At 46.3% G+C, this 20,797-nt stretch overlaps 1 protein-coding gene across 1 annotated transcript in view; it reads right to left on the bottom strand.

Annotated features, from left to right (window-relative positions):
- Positions 1-7,650: 7,650 nt before the first annotated feature.
- ARHGAP31 (Rho GTPase activating protein 31) overlaps positions 7,651-20,797 on the bottom strand; it is a gene marked incomplete at both ends in the record, with an annotated part of 54,826 nt that continues 41,679 nt past the window's right edge. Inside the window, 8 exons of the mRNA XM_080613632.1 lie at positions 7,651-10,119; positions 11,023-11,324; positions 11,717-12,343; positions 12,996-13,055; positions 15,086-15,210; positions 16,890-17,088; positions 18,839-18,984; positions 20,684-20,791. Coding sequence (XP_080469758.1) covers positions 7,651-10,119; positions 11,023-11,324; positions 11,717-12,343; positions 12,996-13,055; positions 15,086-15,210; positions 16,890-17,088; positions 18,839-18,984; positions 20,684-20,791 — 4,036 coding nt within the window. The remainder of the gene's footprint in view (positions 10,120-11,022; positions 11,325-11,716; positions 12,344-12,995; positions 13,056-15,085; positions 15,211-16,889; positions 17,089-18,838; positions 18,985-20,683; positions 20,792-20,797) is intronic.

Here is a 20,797-nt window from a genome sequence, read left to right as displayed (position 1 = left end):
GCAAGGTCATCTGCAGTTCTTGCACATTCACTACTTGGTATAAGCTCTGCAAGACTGCTAAGTGATGAGCAGTGAGCCGCTCTCCCTACCCAGGGCTGTTACTGACCGTGATTGAATGCAGGACTGAAAACCTTCCCTGTCTATATATTTTCCAAAACAATGGTCACCTTTAGAAGGGTCCTGTGGCTGGCACAGAGGCTGGAGAAGGTAAAGCCATGACACTTCAAATAATCCCCGCAAATAACCAGCCAAGTCTTTTTACACCTCTCTTCTGCCTCCACTGTCTGACGGTTGGTCTTTAAAGCAAATTATCTCACAATACAATAAAAAAGGTGAGTAAAGCAGTTTGTGAGCAGCTGTTCTTTCGGATGTAAACTTTTTCCTGTCTCCTACGAAAGAGGAGGGAAAGAAGTTATCTGATATTTTTTGGACTGGTCCAAATCTGTCTCATTGGCTGGGTTTTGGAGTTGTTTGGTTGTGGGGTTTTCTTCCCTTTTTGGGTTTTACTTACCTGGAATCTTTTTCTGTTTAATAATCATCATGTGTGTTATTTTCCCTTCTCCAGCTCTGGTTGTTCCTGTGTTCCTGTTCCTTGTGGCTCATTCTTAAGCAGCTACTAAGTTTTCTTTGAAACCATTTCCTCTCACTGAATTCAGATATTTCCTGTTCTTTTCAGATAAGGGATTTAAATCATAGAGAGATATATGTCCCCTTTAAAAGAAGTGCTATGGAAGAAAACAGGTGCAGTTTTAAGATGGATCTGGACCCAAAGTGCACAACATCATTCCTATGGATTTTCTAGGTTTGCAAAACTTAGTTCATCTCTCATTGCAGTTTGTAAATAAGACATGAGAAAATAGCTACCTTCTTGTTTTAACACTCATACTGTATCTAACTTTTGGGGGCATCAGGACTTGGCTAGTCTGAGCTTTGCAGCTCCCATTCATTTCTAATCCTTAACTCTGAAACTGTTCATCTTTTACCCTTGTAGAGAGACTTATTCTTTATTCTTTGTAGTTTATTCTGCTCTGACAGAAAGTGAACTTGGAGAGCTCACTGTCTTTCTCTGTCTTGGCTATTATGAACCTGTTCTTTTTGCTGTTGTTGACACCTTGCACCAGCTTGGCCTAAGTCTCCTTCACTGGGCTCTATTTCCTTGCCTGCACTGGCTGCCTTCCCTTTGCTCTCAGTTGGCCTTTAGCTCCATCCAGTGGGATACCAGCTAGATGTTCTGTTGCCCATAGCTGAATTCCTGTGTTGAAAGGAGGATGCATGAGACACCGGTATCAAATGCTCTTTGGCACTGGTTTTGCTTGTTTCCTGGTTTACAGCCAGTTTGGGAACTTGCTTAATCCTGGTTTTGGCTTAGCTGAAATTATCCAAGATGTTATAGCTGTTGCTTCCAATGCAACATACACAAAAGATTGTCTTGAGTCAGACTTTCACACTCATGGTGGTAGGAAAGCAAAAGAAATTGGCTGGAATTGTGTGCAAGCACTTCCATGTGTTCAAGCACTCTGATTTAGGGAATAGTGCTGACTGGAGCCTTTTACTTGATTTTCATAACCATGGGAATGCTGGGGAGAAGTTTGAGATTCTTCACTTGTCTTATGGCCAAGTCATTGCTAGACTCTGTGGCACAAAGAGTACAAAAACATTGTTTCTCATACAGCAGTAATAGTTGGCTATGACAAACAATTTCAGAGTTCAACAGACATGGTTTTCCCTCACTTTGTGTGCCAGTTGTCATGGTAAGCAGAAAGCACAACCCAGGCATTTTCCTAAAGGGAAATTGAAGTCATGAAAGAGGTAGGAAGGGGAGTCAAGCCCTGAATTCAGCTGCTGAGGAGGAACAAGAAGTATTCCATGTAACCTAAGGATTCATGTGGTCTTTAAGGAGAACAAAGAGCAGGCTGAACTGCAGGTATGTCCACTGTGGCTACAACCCCAGGGTAGAATAACAGATAGATACTAATACTAATACTAATTCACTTCCAGGCTACAGCTCAGAGATTGGGTCAGCAAGGGCACTGTAAGAATCCAGAGAACCAGGGAACTTAATTAATACTGGAGTTCTTGCTTGTCCTTTACAAATCAACACAAGTGCCTACACCAGAGGCTTCATAGTAGCTTCTCTTGTTCCATCTTGGCTTCCTCTCTACAAGAACTGGAATCCCAGAGTATTTATGTACTCATGGCTGCTCTACATTATCACAGGCAAGGCAGAATTGTGCAGGAGATATGCTGGATAGGAGGATGTGATTGTGCATCACTGAAACTTCAGCCTGGTAGAGCTGGAAGCGGTAAGAAGAAAGATGAATTTTACCCTTGGAAGTTTGAAAGCATTTCAGATGCTTTGGTCATTCTACAGTAAGAAACGTGTGTGATCAGGCTGTAACCTTCATCCACACAGTCAAACACAGCTGAGTGCCACTCACACGAAAACAGGACTCAAACTCCACGTCAGAGGAACACAAATGCATTTGCACTGCACTCATAAACCAAATTGAAAGGAAAAAGAAAGTGTTCCAAAACATCACTAGGGCACAGGTCTGTTTTTATAAAAACTCCAGTTTAATCTCATGGCTGAGACCTGGCAAAACACCTTTCTTTTGTGGCTGTTGTTTTTCTTTCTTTTTAAAAGCAAAGGCACAAAGGCAGGCAAGTCCACACAGAGAACAAAGCTTAACAAAAATACAATCCTTCAGAGCTAGCAGGAGAAGTAATCACAAACCAGGGCCAGTGGGATGGGGACAGTCCTTTTCACAGTGTCTGACTTCCAGCCCTTCCCTTGACCTGGCAGCAAAGAGTAATTCAAAGGGGACCAGTGCCTGCAAGAACAAGATCTAAGGTCTGGTCTGCTGCATGGAGCCCTCAGGAAGCTCTTGCCTCCTACCACCCTTCCTTTCCAGGGCTGTTGAAGTCCTGCTCCATCTCCAGTTGAGCTCCGTGGCAAGCTTTCCATTCCTTGCTTGGAGCAGGATTAGTTATCACCGAGCCTTTACATCAATTAGGAGCAAGCCAAAACTAAACCAAACAGGCATCAGCTACAGCTTCTCCCCTCCCCTAGAGATTAGTTTTCCCTAGAAATGGAAAGAAGCAAAAAGGACAACTGCAAAACCTGGGCATGCCTGAAGGGTAATACATACTCCAGTAGATTGTTTGCATCTCCAAGGACGGGGGGGATGCTTGTGGTGGCAACTTAAATCAGTCCTTGTACTCTTGTCTCTGCTGATCTTATTTCTGCTCTCTCAGGACAAGATCCTGATCAGGAAGGCAGATTCAAGCCTTTTGCCCACCACAGATTAGCTTCTCCTCTGTGGGCAAAAAACTAGTTGATCTCATACCCTCAGTACTACAAAACTTGCAGCAGAAACCAGTTCCATGCATGAGCCCATTTCACAGATATGCAGGATTCTATTTAAGCAATTCCTTCATTTTAATTAGATTTCCATTTTAATATATATAAAATGTTCTTTTATATATATATATAAATTCAACACAATATTCACCACTACAGGCATTTCAGAATTCATAAAGAAAGAAACAATACTTTAATTGCACCATTTGGACTCTGGATGAGGGAATATGTTGCAGGGTTTTATGGATGCTCTCTAATACAGACCTAAATTCCTCTGAAGCAATAAAGGTGAAAAAAAGAAGTGCTTCAGTCTTCCTGAAGTGATAGCATGGGATAGACAGGACAGAGGAATGTGGTTTATAAGGTAAAATACAATCCTCCTGTTTACTCTCCTGCCAATAAAGCAGCTCCCACATGAGCTAACATTCTCCATGCCCCTCCTTTCCATCAGGGGATTCTCATCTTTGACAGCCCAGCCATTTCACTCTGGGTTACTCTTAACAGAAGCTGTACAAACTGCCTGACTACATGGGAAGAATAAGTGTCTCTTGTCTCCCATTGGTGAAAGTTCCCTAGCAACATATGCTGGTGATACCATATCATGACAGATTGGGGCCATCTGCAACTTTGACACTCTTCAAAATGTACTGCAGAGTCCCTGAAATGATCCTTGTAGAGCTGCAAATGATGTGCCAGTCTGTTTAGGGAGGTCTTTTCCATAATGCCAAGAACACCTGACTTAACTCTCCTGTACACAAAACCTCATATTCTGGGCTGCCCCATCTCCCATAAAACAATCTGTCCCTCTCCATAATACTTCACACACAGTAAACCCCCAAACAAACCCAAAAGCGAGCAAAAGAACCCAAACCCTTCCTTCAAGGCTCTAGTGTTGCAGGGTTGTGCTGGAGGGCAGGAGTTTGGTACCCACAAAGTACCACTGCAAAACCCTGAACTTCGGGATTGCTTCCAGTCACAGGTTCAGTCTGCTGCTGTAGGATGGCAGAAAGCAAGCTAATGGCTCTGAAGCAAAGATGAGATTGGGTCTGACTCTGAAGCTGACCTCAGGGTCTCTTAATAAGGTTGGATCTCAGGAAGCTCCAACCACACATTCAGCACTATTCATTGGGAGATGGCTCCTATCTTCTGGCTCTCTCTAACTATCAAGTTCTGGTCTTGCAACTATCAGTATTAACATGGACCCACCATTAAGCATTACAAAGCCTGCAGAAGTCTGAGTATGGAGTTGGGCATGGTGACCTCAGTGCAGTGGTGCACCTTGCACAGTACTCTCAGAAAGTACTCTCTCAGCTTTGCACGTAACTGTAGATAGAGATGGGATCGAGCTACAAAATAGAGATGCCATTGCAGAATCTCTGCTTCATTAAAACCCAGGACCTGGCTCTGAGTTCAAATTCTGAAACACCCTCAAAAAGTACAGTCTGGATACAGATTTTAGCTGAGGCTGATCTTTAATATTAAGTAATGATTTAGAGTCATTTTCTCTTGCAGGAATTTCGCCACTTATGCCAAAAGCGCTATTACTTACTGGAACGCTGTTAAGAATTAAGACAGTATATTATATACAAATTGCCAGACTTCATTTCTTGTTCACAGATCAGCTTATATGAGAATAAGGAGGGGAAAAAAAAAAAGACAAGAACTGTTTTAAGGTGCCAAGGTTTCATCACATTTTCTTTTCCTTTCCACAGTACTCTGTGAGCTTTGCTGGCCCCATTCCAGATGCCTTGGCAGATAAAACTTCTACGAACTGAGAGAATATAAATCCCCGTCCAAAGTAAACTGTTCTATTGATGCCAAAAAATCCTGTGCATCATTTCCATACCTTTTACTTTCCCTATACCTTACCACAATACCTCATATCACATCTTCTCAAGTCATTTGCCATTAACTCAGCCATGGTGGTTGAAAGCTTTCCCATGAGGCAGTAAAAAAGGCATTTGGGTGCCATGTAAATGCCAAGCAGAGCTGTGCTATGAGGAGCATCGAGGACTGGCAATCTCCTAGTTTTAATGGGAGGCTTCACAGGTATTTTATGGTCAGGGAGAAGGAAAGCACAATTGTCATGAAGCTGATTATTCTGGACCTGCCGTCCACAGCATGCCCAGACAAAGCATAGGCTGCAATCTGTGAAAGAACACGGACCTGCAACAAGAACTCCAGGCTCTTGTCTGGTGTAATATTCTCCCTCCACTGACAGCATGGGCTTCATTCTCTGCTCTGTTCTCTCTCACATGGTGTTATGCACAAGAGAGGAGTACAGCGGGGAGGATCAAAAGCTGCAAGCTCTGACAGGGAAAAGCCCTCCTGTTTTTTCACACTCCCTTTGGATTCTAGAGGAAAATTCTGCTGAAGATACATTGCTTGCATTTGTGGGACCAGAACTTCTCAAAAGTACTCTGCCATCTCCCTCCTTTTGCAATCAAATAGTGCAGAGAAAGCACCGTACAGGCTCTGGGCCCTCCAGGTACAGTGACACATGAAGTGACACATTCAGTACACACCAGGAGCTCATGGGTTTGCTAACAGTTTAAAAATGCCAGTACTTCACAAAAAAAGCCCTAAACATACATCCCTCAGGAAATCCTGACTGACACTCATTGTGGTGGCTATAGCACTTCCTACCAGATGCTCAGTTACTTCATAAACTATAGCCCGTAATACCCACCTGAGGGCCTACAGACACAGACCTCCCCATGAATGATGGCCCCTGCAAGTACCATTACAGGGACAATCTCAGTGCTGGCAGCAACACCTGTGTTCCCATCTCTTCTGTAGTCTCCAGTGGAACTTAAATTGCAGAGACAGCACAGGCTGTGCGTGCCTTTGCAATCACCCCCAGTCACATACCAGGCAATAGATGAGCCTGCTGTGAATGTAGAGTTAGAGCCTTTACAAAGGAACCTTTAATTCTGTTTCTGTGGCATCTGTTGCGTATATGAATGTGTATTTGCCTGTAACAGTAATAACCCTTCAGGAGAGAGTTTAATTCACTTTAATCCCCCTCTCATTGTATTGTTCATTATCTATTTTGCAGTCCTAAACATCATCCTCTTTGCCATAATCTTAACCCACCTGAAAGCAGTGAAGACCAGGGAGATGACAACCAGCTGTGGTCTCAAAGAAACAGTGTAAAACCACAAGGAGAGGAGGTTTAAAGGAAGAAGAAGCACATGGGGACATGCCACACAGTGGCAATGAAAGACCAAGGGTCAAAGATATGCCAGTCAGGGTTCGAAAGGGCAATAGCCCAAGGCCATGTGGATCAGAAGATGCCCTTGTTTTTCCCTGCTGTTGGCAGTGTGGAGCACAGCTGGAGATAGTTGCAGAGGTGTCATCTGGCTTTAAGCAATGATGGAAATAGTTGATTCTGGCCTCTGTTAAGACTGTGTCTTTGCTTTCACTGACACCAGCCTGACAAGTCTCTACTACTGAACAGTCAGCCTCACACTCATTCCCCAGCCACATGGACCTTGTCTGACCCAGCGAGGTGTGGTTGAGCACAACAGAGCTCATGAGCTGGATTTGGGAGATTAAAGGAACAGCTAGGTGTTTCCTGCCCAGCTGCTTCCATTCTAGCCCTTGCATATGCTGCAAAGAGCACATCTCTGATGCAAGGACAGAGCTGGAGGCAGCACATTCAGGTTGTATGTTTGTCACTGCAACATCCTTGGGTGTTTTACACCCTGTATAATGACTTGCTCATGCCAGCTTCACCTTCCTCTTCAGCTATGCCCAGCCTCCTGCACAGTTGATTTACACTGTCTAAATCAGACAACAGGAATGGATAGGCATGGTCCTTCACTGGTGGCTGGGAAACAATAGAAGAAAGTCCCAAACACCTAGGCTTACCTCCCTAGCAAATGTTGTGCCCCTGCACCCTGGGCTGCAGTGCTTTTGGAACAATGTTTCCCCCCAGCCCTATTTTCTAATTATACCAAGATTTATTTTTCTTTTTGTTTTTTTTTCATAGGGAGGATGAGACTTTCACAGGGCTTTGTTAGACAATGACTATGAGGAAATGCAAGTTCCCTGGGACTGGCATGCAAAAAAGAAGCAGGCGGTGAGGGAATAGGCAGGGGTGAGAAAGGGAAGGAGAAGCAAGACAAAAGACTATGAACCTCCATAGCAAAATGCTTTGCAGGAAACCCTAAAGGATTTGAGTCCATCTTGCACAAAATAGTTCTAACAACAGCAAAATGGCAACAGAGTTGGTCATGGACACTCCTATCCCATCCACTATGAAAAAGGAATATGAGAGGCAGTTGCTATTCGATCTGCCTCACACTTCGTCCATCCAGAATCACAGAGCGCCTCTGGGGCTGGTAAAAGCAGCTGGTGGAGGTCTCCAGTCTCTGGCCATTCTTGGGGATGGTCATTTTGTTCCGCAGCGTCACCCCCTCAGGCGTTGTCCGCGAAGGCTCAGACAGATCGCCACAAATGGGGCTCGAAGAGGTGGTCTGAGTAGGGCTCCTTATGGGTGATAGCAACACCCTGGAGTCTGCTGAAGAGGAGGGGTGGTCCATGATGGGGAAAGGGGGACTGAAGAGAATCAGACTCTGGGGCCTCCCGGGCCTAGACCTATACGAAGGCTTGGAGAACCCTGATGGCCTCTCCATCTTTGAGGACTGTGGGGTATCTCCAGCTGTTTCCCCCTCAGAGGTGCGCTTTCGGCGCAGAACAGGGACATCTGTAGCAGGGCACTGACTTGACTGAGATGTCTCCAGAGAAGAGCCAAGGCTGCTGTGCCAAGGGCAGGCTGAGTCCTTTTGAGCTGGGTCACTGTTTTCTTTCTCTTCTTTGGCTTTCTTCTCTGCCAGGGGGCTCTTGGGGGTGTCCAAGTGGCTCCATGCCACCCGTTGAGTCTGCCTGACTGCCTGCTTGGCTTCTGCTTCCTTCTTCTCAGCTGGAGGAGCAGTGTTCTGAGCCTGCAGGGGCTGGGGGATCTGGGTGTACTGGATCTTGGGCGGTATCACAGGCACTGCTCTAGCCTGGCACATCTTAATCATGAAGGAGGTCCTGACTGCCGACACGCTGACAGGGGCAGAGTTACGACGGCCAGTGGTGGCATGGGCTACCGCTAGGTAATCCAAGTCTAGATCCACATGGGCATTGAAATGAGACCCCCAAGTAACGCCTTTACTGGCAGCAGGGCAGGCAGTGGGCAGCGATGGGACAGAATCACTGCTTTTCACTTCCTTCTGCCCGCACAGGAGGTTCCCAGGGGCAGAAGGCATGGACAGGCTCTCGAATGTGAAGAAATCTGGGGCTGGAAGGAGTGAATCCAAGTTGAGGGATGATGGCCGAGTCTTCACTTTACGAGGTGTTTCTTCACCTTTACTACTCAGCTGTGACTCAGTGGCAGAGCACAACACTTTGACAACAGTCTCTCCTCCCAGGGCAGTGTCCAGAGACATGGATAACTTCTCCTCTATGTTCTTTGCCTGTGAAGAGCTGCCTGAGCTATTTTGGTACGGTAAAGACAGTTCAAGCTTTGAGCTCCAAGGGTTTTCTTTGCTCACATCCACTTTCTTTTCCTCTGGCTGTGAAAGAAGGATTCTAGAAGGTGCTTCCTTCTCAGCTGGTGCTTCCTCCCTGGTGAGGGGGCACCCCAGCTCATCATTTTTGGCAGGTTCTTCTGGAAGACTTGTGCCATTCTCACCTTGCTTAACTTTGCCCGAACTAGATGGGGAGAAGGGCTGTGTCTTGGGCAGCTCACAAGTCACTGGCAGAATGTCACTGCATGGCTGCTGTTGATCAGTGGCATCTATGAAAGAGAATGGGATAGTCCACAGACTCATCACTGTGTCTTTACTGTCCAGGGAGAGGCTGCGACTGAATCGTGGTCTAAGAGAAAGGCCTGTCTCTGCTCTCTGGCCCTGTGGATGAAACTCCTGTATCATCTTCTCCTGAGTATCCTTAAAGGTAGGGGAATGGAGTGGGCTCGTAACCCACTGGTGATCCTCCCATGGCTCCACAAGTTCTAAGCTCTGCACATTATCTGTCCAGGTATCCTCATCATCCTGGTCACCAGCATCATGGGTTCTGCTAACAGCATTGCTCTCCTTCAGCTCCTGGATTCCAGCTCCACTTAGTGCCTTGGAGCAGAATGTGTCCCTTTCATCAGCAGTCATGATTTCAGGCTTCTCCTTCTGAGCCTGGCCTCTGGTAAGACCATTCTTTTCCCTCTGCAGCTGGCAAGTGCTATCTTTTTCTCTCCCTGTCTCTGGACATGCTCCTTTTGAACAAGAAAATCCATCACTTGGAGCAACCTCATTAAATTCTGATTGACTACAGAGCTTCCAGTCCAGGGGAGGAGTGAGACATTCACTCGGGCTGTCCACCACTGCATGGTGGTTCTTTGGAGTGGCTGTGCCAGTTGGAGAAGTACCCAGTTTGGGTAGGGATGAAGCACAGCTCTGCTGTGCAGCCACATCAGACTGACCCCTGTGGAGGCTGTCTTCTTCTTCCATGACAGTGGCACCAAACAAAGGCACCTGAGTTGTTATCTGTGGTGTTCTGCTTGCAGATTTCTGCTCAGACAGGGCTGGACTTTGCTCTGGGCCAGAGGAAGAACTATCTGCTTGTATTGAAGAAGAGGATTCTGAAATCAGGCCCATCTTGGGAACAGCGGCTGGCAAGACCAAGAGCTCCTCCTCAGGCTCAATGATTTTCAGTTCCTGCTGTATCTCTGGCCACAGCGGTTCTAGAAGGGCATTGGCAGGGTCCTCCTCAGTCTGGAAAACAGAAGAAATGCCATGAGCTGGCAGCTCACATCACCATCTTACCCCTTCGTCTTCCTCAAACAGCCCTCTTAGAATAGACAGGCTCCTGGATGAGCACACTTACAGGTACAGAAACACAGACACTTGTACTGCTACCAGTTAAAGGAAGGAAACACATCTATAAACAAGTGAGTTTATAGAGGGGAAGATGTGAGGTGCGGCCAAAATGAAGCCTGGACAGATGTGCTGAAAGAGTGAGGTGAATGAGTAGCTGGAATGTCTCAGCTCTTCCCATTCAGGCTGTCTTGGCCTTGCCAGAGGATCTGCATTCCCAAATCGCACACAAACTGGAATGAATAATCTATTCAAGGAGCTATGCCAACAGATCTTTAAATAGCTGTCCAGAGATGAGTATTGCTGTAAGAAACTTGGTGAAAAAGCTCTGCTAGAGATACAGAGGAGGTAATAGTAATCATAATAATAGTAGTAGTAATAATAATAATAAAAAAAAAATAGTGCATACAGAATGGAAGAGAAAAGGACTGTTCAGGCTGTCCAAGACAAACGGGACAGCAAAAAAAGAAGGGGAATTCAGAGACCATGGGCCAAGATGCTCAGACATCCGGACAGTCTCACATCTGGAGAGTCTCAGAGCAGACAGATTGCACTGACTGCAATCATATAGTTACAGGAAAAGAAGACAAGAAAGGGACAGAAGGTAGTTGTGTAAAAGTAAATCACCACATAGTGATGTGGTCAGAAGGGAATCAGTACATGATCTGTTCTTGACCCTGCTTAGTCTAGGTCATAGGCTGAGTTTTCGTGACTATGGACACACAGTGAAACTCTAAACAACCTCCCAGCCACCACCATGACATTGTCCCCCACATTTTTTCCTCATGCTTTCTTCCTTACCACATGTCTAAAGCATGACCCTTCTTCTGTCTTGGCTGTCTTGATCTCCTGCTGAACACAGCTGCCTTCTGAGGAGACATCCTTTGTCTTGAGCTGTCCTTGCTCTGCCTTGTCTGCAGGCAGCGGCCCCTTATGAACCTCTGAGGCTGGTGTTTGTTCCGAGGTGGGACTCTGCTCTGAGGACTGCTGGGGGCTGCTGGTGCTGCTTTGCCCACATAACATCTCCTCATTTTCTGCTGCTGGCTGTGGAGTTTCTAAGGGCTCGGGTTTCCTGGCTGCCACCAGCTCCTCAGGGGGAGAGCCTGGATCAGAAACACAAACGAATGATGCATCTACTTAGAATCATAGAATCAGTTCGGTTGGAAAACACCTTTAAGATCATCAAGTCCAACCATTACCTCGGGACTGCCAAGTCCACCTCTAAACCATGTCACTAACACTTGTGACCCAGACTAAGTGGTGCTGTTTCAACTGAATGCCAACTAACAAAGCTAAAGAGCTCCCTCTGGGTGCAACAGAACGTTGCTGGGAGGCCACGCACCTCCCCAGTCTCATTACTGCAACAAGCACTAACCTGCTACCATCAAAACCCACACTGCTCTTGTAAGAAAGAGACCAAGCTGTAGCAACCTCCACACCTTCAAGGCACCTCCAGAAGCCCAGCAGAGGCTCCACATCCCCTTCCTTAACACACCTCTGGATGCTGCCACTGGCAGAGTGGTCCCCGGCTGTTTCTCCTTCCTCTCCAACACCTGCTCTGTCCTCGTGTGTGTCCCTGCTTCCAAGGCAGAGGGGCTGGTGTTCTCAGCCACCAGGGAAGACAGCTCCTCTAGGCTGGAGAGGGAAAGCTTCTCCTTGGTGGGCACACGGCACGGGGTGCTGTTGGTGCTGATGACTGCAGATACCCGCAGCGGGACAGAGACAGCGAAAGGCTCTGAGATGTTCAAGGCTTTCCTCTGGTGGCGAGGGGAGGCCTCCAAGGGGAAGAGGCTGCTTGGGAAGCCCGATTTGGTGCTTGTTTCACAAGTGTAGAACATGCGGCCACCTTTGGGTGAAGTCTGCTCGTTCTCAGCATCCTCTGCTGCCCGGAAGACCTTCAGCTGCTCAGGTGGTGACTTTGCCTGTGGTGTCCGGGGGGGCCCTTTCTCCCCACTCAGCTCTGTGCTTCCTCTGGCCCCCATGGCAGATCCTTCCCGCTCCCACTCATTCTCCTTGCTGAGGTCATACGAGCTGCCTGTGCCTCCTGTGCGTATCTTCATCACCGGAACAAAAAACCCTCCAGTAGTCACTGCCCGTTTGAATCTGCTCTTCTCATCCTCCCCTAGGGGTGGGAAGAGAGGAGGAAGTCAGTGGGAAGCAAAGGACTAGCAAATAACCTTTCCCTGTAAGGATCCTCAGTCCCTCCGGGAATGAGTCCTGCCCTGGTGAATACCAAGATTAACCCAAAGGAGTGGGACAGCAGGTATTGAAGACCTTCCAGGCTCCAGCCTTCAGGTATCCTCCAAACTGGGCAGGCAGGGTTGTATAGGATGCCTTCCAGTGGAAATCACCTAAGGTTTTTATTAGAAGGCCCCGTCAATCAAATGCAGTCAAGTCTTGGGCTAGTTTGCATTGCCCACAAAGGCCACAGCTCTAGGCTTTGTTGGCTTATTGGGAGCACTTTTGGGAATGGTAATTTTGTGCCCAGAGTAACCAAGAATGAAATCGAAGCAATCGCATTGTCAATAAAGATGCAGCTAGGCACAGTAGTAACTCTCAGGAGCATGCACCAACATAAAAGACACAGAAAAGGGTTAAAAATGCGTGTACACAAAGGTAGGGGCATGTGTCAGCAGCCATGGCATAAGCATACAAAGATACACAACATGGTGAGATAGGCAAACAAAACACTGCAGCCATGCAGGCATGGGGGAAAGCTGAGAATGCAGAGGTGCAATCCTTCACCCTTACAGTATAGGCTCTTGATGTCTCACCTTCCACTGGCAGGGAACACAGAGAATCCATGCTCTTCGCGGGCCGAATTGTTGCTTTTTCTGTGGAAAATGAATTTTAGAAGCAGGTTTCAGACCCTGCAGCTTTGCCCATAAAGACCAAAGGCCACATATAGACAGGCATGCCAGGCAGACATCAAAGTTATTTTCCATTCCCAAGCATTCTCCCTCTGTATCCACACCATGCGGCTTATTACCCACAACACTTGTGCACACATATGGGGATCTGCTAGTGCTAACAACAGCTTTGCACCTGCCGGACATGTGGAGAGCTATACTTAACCCAGACAGTCAACACCAGCTCCACTGTGAAGCAGTTCAGCATCCCCAAACCTGTTATGTGCTACTTCCCAATCAAGTCAGGCTATTGGTCATGGGGGCTTTCTTACTAAACTGACATAAATGCCTTCTCACCTCTCTATATTCCTGATAGCAAATGGTAGGTTATTTTTACGTTGCATTCCCAAGCTCTTTTGCTGGCATGAGCAAGCACCCTGTGAAATGTATGAGGGCAGTACACAACCTATTATCCTGGTCACCCTCATTGGATTTGCCTGTCCAGCAAAAAAGATGCCATTTGTCACAGACACTCTACAGGTCTGTTTCAGGAGGTTTTGGAAGTGTGTAGCTGTTACCACTCTGAAAACGGCAAATGAGGGGCAGAATGTAGCTGGCAAGGAAGACAAGTTAGTCTCTGGGAGCACAGAAAGGGTCTGTGGAGCTCTGGAAAATGTCTGGGAGCAAAGTTTGCTGTTTATGATGCTGTACATAGTAGGTAAGGCAGAAAGTGAGCAGGCTTGTTGGGCTTCACTTGTTTATATAAATAAGGCTTCTGGAACTGACTCTCACAGGAGCATAGGAGAAGCTCCAGCTACTCGTTGCATCTATATGGAGTCCTGGCTACCTTTTACGTTCATATGGCATGATGTCTTGAGTATTGGCTTCGCTTTCCTGGAGGAACAGAATTCAAGCTGTGGAGCTTGTGCTTTATGTGACTTGCAGACTTGTGTGCACGGACACAAACTGTGTTAAAACATGTGCTGAGTTTCAACAGCAAGTTCATCTGTTTCCTCACATTAGGCTGTAAGCTGACAGCACAGAGAAATACAACATGGCAGCACTAAAGCACTGCTTCTCCAAAGCACTACCTCAGCGCCTAAATCTCTGCACATGGTTGTGTTTCTTGTCCTGCTGATGAAAATGTACAACCTCCTGTCACTTAGTACTGTGCTTGGAGCAAGGCTCAGCCCCCCCATCACTGGGCTCCAGTCATTCCTGGGCATCCTTCAGTTAGCACTATTTTGGGACAGAGTATTCCTTATCAAAGTGAGAAGGTGATCCCGTGATCAAAATAGGATGGAGAGCTATTTCGAGGTCTGCCGGGGCACCCTATGCGAGGCCATCTGTACATGCAAAACATGGGGGAAGGCAGGGATCCAAAAAGAGCTGGATCCAGCATTTGGCTTCACACTCACTACTGATCCAAATACAGCCTGTCTTATATGTGGTGGTAGGTAATGTTGCTACATTAACTGTTTCACTTTAAGTCTTGCAATGCTTGGTAGTGCTCCTCCAAACACCACCTCCAAAAGTAATAGTTTTCCTCAAAGTCCTGAGTGCCAGGAGCCACAGGAACTCCTGGTGCCTGGTTTTTCACAAAGAGATTGAACACAGTTGGTTCTTTAATGCCCTTTAGTGGAAGGACAGCCGTCAACCCATTGCCGTGTAAGGACCATTAGGAGCCAGGGGCTAGCTGGGCTGGAAGAGTGGACTAATCCAAACCTACATAGTATTTCCTAGTCCCCAAGCTTGACAGCTGAGCTACAGGAGCCTGTTTATCACATACCAAAATGGAATATTTACTATAGATGTCTACCATATCCTCCTGAAATGGTGCTTCTCACTAGCATGTGGAAATGAGATTTGCATGAACCCAGGCAATGAACATGATCCCATTAGACTATGTCAAGTCTAATGGTATTAGTGTCATGTGGATATAGGTTGCCCCATGCTATCACTACCACAGGAGAAAGCTGCAGAGAGAAATACTGAACTGAAAAGTGTGTTCTTACCAGAAAGCTTCTGTGCCCTTACGAAGACACTCCCGTTTCGACTCAGTTTAGACTTTGATTCTGAGCCAGAACGGCCCAAGTTAAATATTGACTTCCATTTCTTGGACTTGGTAGATAATTTTCTCCTGGAAGGAAAAAGGGCTAGGGAGGTTACCAAACCCTAGAGAATCTTGTCTTTTTAATATCCTACAGAAGCCTCTGAGCTATCTCGCTTCAACATTGTCCATCTTTTCTTGTCACATCGAAGTCTTGCTTTTCTGGAAGTGATTTATCTGTATTGCTGATTAAACCATGTCATAGATGGAAAGACACCTAAGCTGGCTCTTCAGAGAGTTGACTCTGGCATCATCTACATCAACTGTGATTAACTGAGTAATCAACCATGCTTGTCTTCAGAAAACAGACTTCTGAAGCTCGAACTACCTTGCAACACAGTAAAAAAACCCTACCTTTTAAACAGGTTTTAATGACAGAATGCAAGATAAATTCCAGAGAAGTGATGGAACTAGTGCTACCGCTCAGTGCACACAGCTTTCCTCTAAAGTCAATGTGTCTCCTAGTTTTTATGAATTTGTGAAAATAAAATGATCCCTTAATGCAAACTAGCTATTAATGCTTCTCAGATCAACATTCATTTAATCATAAATGTTACACGATCATATGCAAGTGTAATGTACTATCCAAAAAGGAAGAGGCTTCAAGGAATCTCGACTGTCAGAGGAAGTGGGACACCAGTTCCCTGTGTCTCTTGGAAATCCCAGCTTTAAACAGAAAGAAACTGATACTTCTGAAGCCTGTTTTCTTCTATATGCTTTACTTCATGATGCTGTGTTTCAGTTCCTTCACATACCCATTCTGACTCCTTCCTCAATCTCCCTTTTTCCAAAACAAGAGCCCTCTTGTCTCCTTGTCTCCCTGTTTTCCATAATGGGCTTTCTAGCCCTGTAGTTCCACTTTTCTTTCAGATCAGTACTCAGCACAAATCAGCACTACAGAAAGGATTAATATCTTGGGGATAGGACTGTTCTCTTCAAGTGAGGAAGGAAAATTAACTCTGGAGGAGCAATACAACCTTTGTCTTAAGCTGGTTATCTTCTTGCTAGTATTGTTAGATGGCTCCTTTTTGCTTTAATATATCAAGTGGAAATAAATATCTTTGCTCAGTGCTTTATGGGTCTGTAGATTAATAAGATTCCTGCTGCAGAGGCTATAATCTCTCAGAACCAGGCAGTAGAGGAGCCATATATTAACCGATAGATCAAAGAGATAAATGCTTATACTGGGCAGCAGTCCCAACAACTGCAGCAACCTCAGCTGAAATGAGACCCTTCTCCTGGCATAGGTGCCACTATGTAAATATCTCTCCATCAAAGGAGTGAAAATTTGCCTTGTTGATTGGCTATGGGTGCAGAGGAACAGAGAACAATGAAGCTGAGCAAGTCAATGCCACCAGGCACACCATGGACCAGCCGCCAGCAGGTGGAACTCGTAGGAGAGATGTGTGTGGACCTGCTCCATGTTCAGCCCATGTTTAGTCAAATCCTGGGCTGACACAAGGATGCAAAGACAATTAATTCCTCCTACAGGAGGTTCTGGCCCATTGGAGAGAAGAGGACTAATGGAGCTATGAACACTTCAACTGCAGTGCTTCTCTATTTTGAGAAAGGCACAGTATTTTGTCTCAGTGGTGGCTGTAGGTTCATGCGTGCCGGGGGGGGAGGGTGTCACACTAACAAAAGGCTCATTCCCGATCATCCTGGGGAACCTGCACTTCTCTGCACTTTAGACTCCTCTTGGCACTCACTTGCTGTCGGGGAGGTCAACAACTGTGTGGAAGAGGGACCCGGTTACAGGCACAATTTCAGGCAAGCTGTTCTCCCTCCTCTCCTTCCGAGCAGGGTGGGATGCAGACAGGCTCCGTGCCTGCGCTTCTTCCAGGCTCACCAGTTTCATGGGCAGGGAGGCCGAGGGGAGGGTCAGGCTTTTCACCACCGATGCGCTCTCTGAAAAGCAAGGACATGCATTCCAGCCTGGGGTGAGGAGAGACAGGAGCGAGAGCTTCACGCTGTTATTTGACTGGAATATCTCCTGCAGAGGGGGGAAAGGAGTGGCACGTGCAGGGAGAGAGGCTCTTTGTCAGATAAGTCTTCCAGCTCCCCAGCAACCTCATCCGAGTGCATTCCCAGCAGGGGCTATGCTTGCCCGCCAAAGGCTGTATTGCACGGACTTGCTGCCTCTGCTGGAGACGCTTTAGTGTGAAAGAAGCACCACTGAAAAACACCAGGATTCACACACATTCCCCTTTCTCCTTCCTCCCTAGATTCTGGAGGACTTCAGTCCCCGATCCAAACCTGGTGACTAATTCTTTCTCTCACTTCCACATCTTTCTCCTTGTCTTCTTCCAGAACGGGGGGTTGTTCTGAAAAACAGCATTACTTTCATCTTCCTAATGCATTTCAGGGCTATGGAAAGCAGTACGACCAATAGTCCTCTCTGCTTACATGAGCACTAGCAAAGCCAACTTCCCATATGCCACCCCAATAACAACCCTGTCCTAAACAGACCACCTCGAGGTGTATGAAGCACAGTGGACTTGAATCTCCTCAGTACTTAGCCCTACTGCTGAAGCACAGTGCAAATTACTGCCTGTGCAGAGGGGCTGGGTGAAGGGGCACTTTCCCACTAAGAAATCAACTGGGACTATCAGCATGTTCCTTTCTTGACTCTATACTGCTGTTAAAGGCCAGCAATGTTCAGCACTTAGCAAACTCGGACAAGTTTTAGGCCAGTGACTTGCAGTACAGCTGGAAGACTTGGAATTTACCAGCCAGTGCTTTGCTACAGTGCTTAAGGCAGTAAAAGAGCAGTTTTTCACTCCGTGCCTTCTGCCAGGGCATAAATAAGGGCATAGGAATGGCACCAGCAGAGCAGGATCGAGCAGGATACCACACTAGAAATGCAGGCTCCAGGGAGAGACTACCAGAGAATGCCACATGTTAAGGGCAAGGTGGATGAAATAAGCTGACATGGGGCTGGAAAGCAGAAAGGTGGTCAATCCTTCACTTCTGAAGGTATAAAAAGTCCTCCCAGTGCATAAAACTGAAAGATAGAAAGACGCATATTTCTGAAATGATACGAGGTCACAGTGGATCCAAGCCCTCTTGTTTCCCAGGCTTAAAAGTATTTTGACAAACCTGTCACCAAGCAACAAAATCAGCATCTCTGGAAACTGATGATGTCCCAGGAAAAGAAATAAATCTCTTTCATAAAATGTCTCCAGGTACAAGACATAACTTTTAAGAACATAAGATTAAGTTTTATCCTGGATTGTGGCCTCTGACTTGGGTGGATAATGGTGGCTTCAGGTCAGGTATTCTTGGTATGAGCAATTATAACTGGGGGAGCCTGAAAGAAGAACTGAGACTGTGCTTAATGGACTTTGAGAGAAAACTTAGACCAGGGACTGAAAAGCAATCCTTTCTTTTGTGGAAATGGATAAGTTGGGTGAGATCATGCAAAAGACAAGCCATAGAGCAAAATGGGAGCAAGCTGAATAAGCTGGTATTCAAAAAGAAAATGCTGGAGATAGGGATGAAGAGGACAAGAGAAATGAGGGATTGGGCTCAAGGTATCTTAGGAGGAGTCTGTGAGGATAGTAAGGGTTGATGTGCTGGAGATATTAGTTGAAGGGGATACAGTTAAAGCTGGAATACATGGCAAGTGACATGTGGAGCAGTTCAAGGAGGTTGTTACCAATGTTCTCTGCAGAGCTGGCTTTCCTGTTGTTGCTGAAGATCTGATCCACATGATTCAAGATGAACTCGATCACCAGCTGCTGCACTCGCACCTCCAGGAAAGCTGCATCCCCATTGCAGCCAACTGCCTCAATCTCCTTTGACCTGTATAAGGTAAGAGGTAGACTAGTACCCAGCATTGCCACACACAGCCCTGGGGAAGGGAAGACCAGCTTTCTTCCTGCAAGGCTTGGAACACGGATGTTTGCCCCAGTCTTGCTGCACCTCTTGGTCTCCTCCCCTCACAGGCCCCCATCCTCATTCTGCCTTTTAACTCTAGTAAAAACCATTTTCCCTATTTTCTCTGCTACCTTTGTTATTTTCTTTCCTGCCTGTGTTATTTCCCCTACACTTAGCTTTTACATCCTTCAGCAGCAGATAAAACTGTGACTTGCAAACTCCATTCTTTTTCCTCTTTGCTCCTCTTCTAGCTATTTCAAAGTTGGACCTGAAAGACAACACAGGAGCCTTCAAACACTCTCTCCAGATCCCTATTCAATGCTTCAATCATCTCTCAGTGAAATCCCTTAGAACTTTGCTCAGGTCTTCCCCACTCCAATTTTGTCAATGTTTTGCCATGTGCCCCGGTTGTCTATTCTCTGCCCTCCTGCTCTCCCACATTCTCACTCTTGCTCTCAGCAAAGAAACATTCCTTATCTTGACATGCCAAAGTGTTGCTGAAGAAATTATCTCTGGGCAATGGATCCTTTGTAAAGTTAATGACTGGTGTGTTAGATAATAGCTTGGGGCATTGCCAAGAGGATAACCCGGTAAGGAGGCTGAAGTTGTATTTGTTGCTTCTCTCTTTTCCTCCCTGGGTCTTGTACTCATTAAAGATTGCAAAAGGAAACAGATTTCAGGATTTTTTTTTGACAAGGACAGATGCTAGAATGAAAGTACCTCAGCAGCAAAGGTCCATTTTTTGATATCCAATAGGGTCAACATTTGATTAATTTTCAGAACCTGGTCTTGCCTGGTTTGTGATTTAGAATGAGGTAACTCCTTAGAGAATGCATTGCAGGCCTGTACCTCTCCAGTTATTGTCCCTCCTGCCCTCTCCCAACCCAGGACTCCCCCCACCAGCTCTGCTGTCATCCCTCTCCTGCCCAGCTACAGTCCTGGACTCTTCCTCAATACATGGGTATGGGATGAACAGGGAAGGAATTTCAACAAGATGGTACAAAATATTTCTTTCTCTTTTTTCCCCAATATGCTGTTTTTTCTCATTCTGTTTATCTCTGCAGCGTATCACCCCAACCGCTGTCTGCATCTTTTCTGGACCTCTTCCCAGCAGACTGCCAGGCATAGCAAACACCACGCACTAGCTGATGGTCTTGTGGTCTCACACTAAATGCCACCTTGAGCCCACCAAGCTTATCTCATGTCTTCTAAGCAGATTTGGACACAGGCCTGTGTTATTGTTGCCCTGTTGCTCTCACTTCCAAGCCTTGCTGTCTCTCATCACCCCACTGCAGAAGCGCTGGCACTGTCAGAAATGTCATCTCCGTTCCACAGTGATGAGCTAACTCCTCATTTTTAAATCAATGTGCTTAACTTGCAAATAACAGCTTTTTTATTAAAAGAAACACACAAACCCACAAGCTTCCTTGGATGCTTCAGTAAAACCTCAGATTATTCAACCTGGAAGATTTTTTTTCTCCTTTAAAAGCTGTTTGCCCTACTGTTCCCTTTAGTTGTTCTGCTTTTCTCTGTCTTCGCATTTCCCTCAGAGGATGGGTCCCCAGACTCAGGTTCTGATGCTCTCATTGGAGCTCAGGGTGGTGCTCTGGGCTTTATACTGTACCTGAGGAGATTGGGAGCCCACACCAAGGCCAGGTTTCTGGTATGCATGTTGGTCATGTTGCTGAAGGAGGCCAAGTGAGTCAGGTGCTTGATCAGGTATTCCAGCGTTCTGCAG

The sequence above is a fragment of the Psittacula echo genome, assembly GCF_963264785.1.
Source record: "Psittacula echo genome assembly, chromosome: 3".
NCBI lineage: Eukaryota > Metazoa > Chordata > Aves > Psittaciformes > Psittacidae > Psittacula > Psittacula echo.
Note: the sequence above shows the minus strand (reverse complement) of the source record. Positions and strands in the feature narration are given on the sequence as shown.